Genomic DNA, 6000 nt, shown 5'->3' with positions numbered 1-6000 from the left:
GGGTGGTGGGGCCATGGTTTGGGGGAGGTAAGAAGAAGTGTCTCAGAGTTGGCACTGAGACTTTTCAAGGTCGTGGTCGGTGTGCCAGCCAACGGCGCTACCACCCTTGTCAGCAACTTGATCACAATGTCGGGAGTAAATCTTAGAGAACGGAGTGCAGCAAGTTCAGAGGGAAACAGGTTAGCGTGAGTGAGGGAGGTGCAGAGAAATCGAGATGGCTGATGTCTCACCGATAGTTCTCAATGAAAAGATCAAGAGTGGGTAAGAGGCCATAGGGAGTGGTCCAGCCTTAGCCAATTGGATGTTCATACAACCACTGCCACTTTGATCTATTGGGTTCAGTTTTCTGAAGAAGTCAATTAAATGGGACTTGATCAAACGCCTTTTTAATGTTTATAAACATAAAACCAGCTGTGCCACCCTCATCAATCCCCTCCATTACTATATCAAATAACTCCTTCAAGTTTGTTAGATACAATTTGCCTTGAAAATGTTCATGGTAGTTGACATTTATAAATCCTTGTTTTTCCAGACAGCAGATATCTTTGCCTCTGTTGATGGTTGAAATTTCCCCAGCAGGGGCGTTCGACTGACTGGCCAGTAAATACAGGGTTTACTCCATCTCTCCTTTTTTAAACAAGATGCAACATTTACAACCCTCCAGTCCCCTGTCATCACTCCCATAGTCAAACAGTATTGGAAGATTCTGGCCAGTACCTTTGCAATTTCCATCATTCCTTACCTCAGCAACCCTCATACATCCCATCCAGACAGGGTAAATGTTCTACCATATTGTGGTACAAAAAGTGTTGGATTGAAAGGTGTTAACTGAACCTGTTTATTCAGTGACTGTAATTAATGTCAGTCTCCATGGTCCCGAATTATGTCACTCAAGGATTTCCTTCTGCTATTAATACAGGACTACTTTCAATGCATTATCCTACAGTGTCAGTGGGAGCATCATCCCCGGCACTAACAGGGATCAGCAGCTCCAGCGAGAGGGAGAGGATCGGTCAGAATCTTTGAATAGATTTTAATGTTACAACAATGGATCTGAATCTGAGAAAAATAGATTGGAATGTTACAACAATGGATCAGAATCTGAGAACAATAAATTGGAATGTTACAATAATGGATAAGAGTTTAATCTGGGAGTTTGACTATCTTGCTGCACAATATGATCGGCTATCATTAGCATCTCGGATCACTTATGCACTTTGGATTGTTCAATACATTTACTATCCCATCCTTGCTATTGTTGGTGTTCCTGGCAAGTCTCTCTCTCTATCCAGCTAATAATTCTATAAACCATGTTTAACTGCATTACAGCTCCTGTTATTTATTCTCCCCTCCTTGCTGCTGTTGCTACTCCTGTTGAGTCTCAAATACTGGCTAAAAACTATTGCTAACTGTATTACTGTATCAGTAATTTACTCTATTAACATTGCTGCTGTTGGTGTTCCTGGTAAATCCCTGTGTAGAGCTATGAGATCGTACACAACTTTTTCACTGCATTACTGTTCTTATCATTTTAATATTTAGTCCCCATCGCAAAGTATGTTCCCATCTACTGACTCCATCTCCCTCTCTGCCTGGTACATGAGGCTGAATGAGACTGTTCACAATCTTGGTGATCCCTTTCACCCTGAGTGAGTTTGGACCTCATATCCTCTCCAGTACCAATCCTGAATACTACCAGCTCTATAATATTGTCCTCTTCATCAGTCCATCAGCTGCAGAAGCACTTATCCTGTCTTTGTAAAATCCAGACTGGACTATCCTAATGTTACCCTGGTCAGCCTCTCAGTTATAAATTTTCACAGGCAAAAGCCCATCCAAAGCTTTGATGCCTAACTCACATTAAATCCCATTCACCCCATTTCCCATGTACTCTCTGATCTGCATTGGCTCCTGGTCTGTGAGCACCTGGCTTTTTAGATGATCACATCTCCAATTTCTCTAGGAATTTCCCACATTCCGACATGTTATCCTTTAAGTATTTATCCAATTCCCGTTTTATAGTAAATGTCTGTCCTACTGTCTCTCTCGCTGGCCTTAATTGTTAGCTCCGGTGAGCCACTGGTGTCAGTGCTACAAAGCCAGAAATTATACAATGATGTGGGGAATGCTGCCGGCCACTTACAGCGTGCCCACATGGAGCTGCATGTTGGGCAGAGCATCTGGCAGCGTTGACACACATTTTAGAAACTTGGTCTGTGCATGTGCACTGACCAGCTGTGTTAGTAACTCTCAGCTGAACATATATTCAGCAGCATGAGGAACCACCACCCACCTCCCTTTATGTTAGAGTGAGGTGAATACATAATTTTCTCCCACAGCAGGGAGAAGCAGGATGAGAGATCCCGTGGCTTTGTCAGGATAGCGGGATCCCTGATGGTGTAGGTGGCTCTGCGGGACCACCATGTCAACGGGGAGAGGTAAAGGAAGTGAAAAAACTCTCACTCCATTAATGTACAGTTGGTGTGTGAGCATGCTCAATTTATCATGTTGGCAGCAGCCACGATACCTTCAGTCTGAAACAGTCAGCCAGTCCCAACATCTTCAGGACTCCACGGAGAACCATAAATTGCCATCTCAGAGACAAGGTCTGCTTCCTCTAAACACAACTCATATTTATAAATCCCGGCGCCACCCAACCAAACCTTACTCTGCATCAGATTCCCCCGCCCCCCCCCACTTAGTGCTGTGCCTGTCCTGGGAGTGTTTAATTGAGCAATGTAGGGGGCCCTTTATTCTGTATCTACACAGTTTTTCTTTTACCTAACCACGTTTTTATTGTGAAAGCAAAATACTGCAGATGCTGGAAATCTGAAATAAAAACAAGTAATGCTGGAAATACTCAGTCGGTCTGGCAGCATCTGTGGAGAGAGAAGCAGAGTTAACGTTTCGGGTCAGTTATTTCCTCGGCCCCCTTTTCATACAATTTTTTTGAAATAGCATTCTTAAAAATAGATAAATAAAACAAAAATACAATTTAAAAGAGCACTGTCGGCATTAATGACGGACTCTAGTCCCTGCAGTGTGCACCAGTCAGGAAAGGCCTCAAGCGTTCCAGCGGACACAGCATGCTCCTTCTCCAGGGACACCCGGGTGCGAAGATAACCACGGAAGAGGGGCAGGCAAACAGGGAGGATAGACCACCTGACAGCCCGCAGCATGGACCAGTGAATTTCGACCATGGCCAGGACCAGGAGCAGACCTACGAGGGCATTAGCCTCCCGGCGCATGCCCCTCTGTACTGGGTGCCCAAATATCAGCAGCGCGGGGCTGAAGTGCAGCCAGAACTTGATGGAGCAGCCCCTTTAAATATGCAAACAGGGGCGACAATCTTGCACAATCCATATATACATGGAACATGGAGTCGTCCAGGCCGCAGTAATTACAGGCAGCCTGAGAGACTGTGTATCTGCTCAAAGGTCTCTTGCACAGGAATACCCTGCACAGCACCCACCATCCCAGCTACCCAATGTAAAGCAGGAGGAATCCCACTTAGAGAGATATCCACCGTCGTTTTCTCTTGCAATCAGATGGCAACACGGACTGCCATGGCATCTCCAACCACCTGGCGAGGGCAAGGAGTTGGAGAGTGTGCAGGAGCAGCCGGTAGAGGAAACCTTTCCGAGCCAATTGCAATAGCATGGAGGACATTTCCGAGAGGCAACTCGGGTTCTGCAGGATGGCTCCCGAAGAGGGTTTCAGGGCCTGAGTCTCATGAGCAGTACCGGCCGAGCACGGGTCAGCTCGGCCAGGATCACGCACTGTCCCGAACCCCCTCGCCACCCACAGTCAGGGGCGTCCTGGGGGCTTCGGCTACTCTTCTGCCTGCCAGTCCGACCCCGGATTTGGCAGCTGGGACAAGCCGAGGCACTGTCCTCCGCTGGAGGGTGAGCGCCCTGACTGGAGGCGACCATGTTTCTGACTCGGAATAGATCCCGGTAAAAGACAGGCAACTCCCACAGAGAGGCGCCGCTGACAGTCTCTGCTGGGAGCTGCGTGTCGTCTTGAAGGCAGGGACACTGGCGAAAATAATACATCGCCAGTTCACACCATCTGGGAGGATGCTCGACGAACAGGTATCTCTGCATGGTCCGATTGCGGAGAGTCACAGCCTGGGTGCGGACGCACACCAGCGAATGGCCGCCCACCTCCATCGGGAGACTCAGGACCGCGGCAGAGACCCAGTCTTTCCTCCTGCTCCAGAAGAAATGGGCGAGTTTCCCATGGATTTTGGTGGCAAAGGTAGGGGGCGGGGCCAAACTGACCAACCGGTACCACAGCATCGAGGCCACCAGTTGGTCTATGATCAGCACTCAGTCAATGTAAGAAAGAACTTGGAGCAGCCCTGTCCAGCGCCCCACCCGAGTGGTGACTTTCGCCTCCAACTACTGCCAGTTAGCCAGCCTGGCTTCCCCAGCGGGGCTAAGGTGGACTCCCAGATATAACAGATGCGTGGTGCTCCATGCAAAAATTATCAACTCCTCCGACAGGGAGTCCACCCGCCACTGACCCACCTGGAGACCGGAACATTTCTCCAAACTGATTCTTGCGGAGGACGCGGCAGAAAAGGTCTGCTGGCAGTCGCGCATCCTCTGTAAGTCAACGAGATCTGTGACCATGAGGAATACATCATCGGCGTAAGCCGAGAGTACCTTGCGACTTCCAATCTGCCGGAAGCTGCAGCTTGAGCATCATCACGTCATCAGACGCTCATGGCACAGGCTCAGCGTTTCCCTGCTTGAACTCCCTGGACTTGCAGCTCTGGAAAGATTTCAACTTTTAACACTTACCTTGCTGTGTGCGTCCGACGCAGACACGGCCCGAACCGGCCGACCAGAGCCCGAAGGACGGGTTCAGGAGAGTGGCCCGACCCGACCCGATCCCGCCACATGTCGCGCGTCCCTTCGGGTTCGGGTCAGGTAGCAGGCCTTTGCAGCAAGTCCCGTTCACCCATCACTCCTGTGCTCACTGACTTACAAAGGTTCCTGGTCCGGTAATGCCTCGATTTAAAGATTCTCATTCTAGCTTTCTGACCCAACTCATTCCGAACTGCCCAGTAATGAAACTGTCTCCTCAAAATAATAAATGTTAATTTGTTTGTTGGAATACCTGCACCACACAGACCGCAGTGGTTCAAGATGAAGACTCATCATTTTCTCATGGTAACCAGGGATGGGGAAGTAATGCTGGCCTTGTCAGTATCACCCATATCCTGAGAAAAAACAGACAGGAAATAAAATAGGAATAAAATCAATTAGTTTGTAATTGATGGATTAAAACCAGGCGAGGTCTGTGATCAGAGCGAGACATCATAACCCGATAAACAAATTGTCAACACAATTTACCTCACCAGCCCCTTATGTTTGCCTTTCTGCTGTTGTCGTCATCAGAAAACAAGTCACAATTAATCTCTAGTTTAAAAACTGCTGAATATCAATTGTACACATGATATACGTACTCAATGGTTTCTGTTATCAGACAGTCAGGAAATCACACAGCACAGGAGGAGACCATTTAACAAATCGTACCAGTTCCTGTTCTTTGAAGGAGATTTCCAATTATTTTCTCCCTTGTTCTTTTCTCCCAGTCCAGCAAATCACCCTGTTAGTATTGATCCAAATCTCTTTTGAAAGTTTTTGTTAAATCTGCTTCCACAACCCTTTCAGGAAGTAAATTCCAAATCATAAACACTCGCTGTGTAAAGAAAAGAAAATCTCCTCCTCTCTCCTCTGTTTGTTTGGTAATCAACATTAAACCGTGTTCTCTGGTTACTGACCCTTCATCCAGTGAAACCAGATTCTCCTTATTTATTCTCGCAAAACACATCATCACTTTGAGCCCCTCTATTAAATCTCCCTTTTATCTTCTCTGCTCTAAGGAGAACAATCCCAGCTTCTCTCCACATAACTGAAGTCCCTCATCCCTGTTACCATTCTAGTATATCACCTAGGCACCATCTCCAAGGCCTTGAAATACTTCATA

At 47.3% G+C, this 6000-nt stretch overlaps 1 protein-coding gene across 1 annotated transcript in view; it reads left to right on the top strand.

Annotated features, from left to right (window-relative positions):
• Window positions 1-1047: 1047 nt before the first annotated feature.
• LOC137381166 (probable G-protein coupled receptor 139) overlaps window positions 1048-6000 on the top strand; it is a 47531-nt gene continuing 42578 nt past the window's right edge. Inside the window, exon 1 of the mRNA XM_068053550.1 lies at window positions 1048-1270. Within this exon, the coding sequence (XP_067909651.1) occupies window positions 1048-1270 (223 nt within the window). The remainder of the gene's footprint in view (window positions 1271-6000) is intronic.

This window comes from Heterodontus francisci, chromosome 21 (assembly GCF_036365525.1).
Source record: "Heterodontus francisci isolate sHetFra1 chromosome 21, sHetFra1.hap1, whole genome shotgun sequence".
In the NCBI taxonomy this organism is placed as follows: Eukaryota; Metazoa; Chordata; class Chondrichthyes; order Heterodontiformes; family Heterodontidae; genus Heterodontus; species Heterodontus francisci.
The sequence above is the reverse complement of the archived record's forward strand: the minus strand, read 5'-3'. Positions and strand labels throughout refer to the sequence as shown.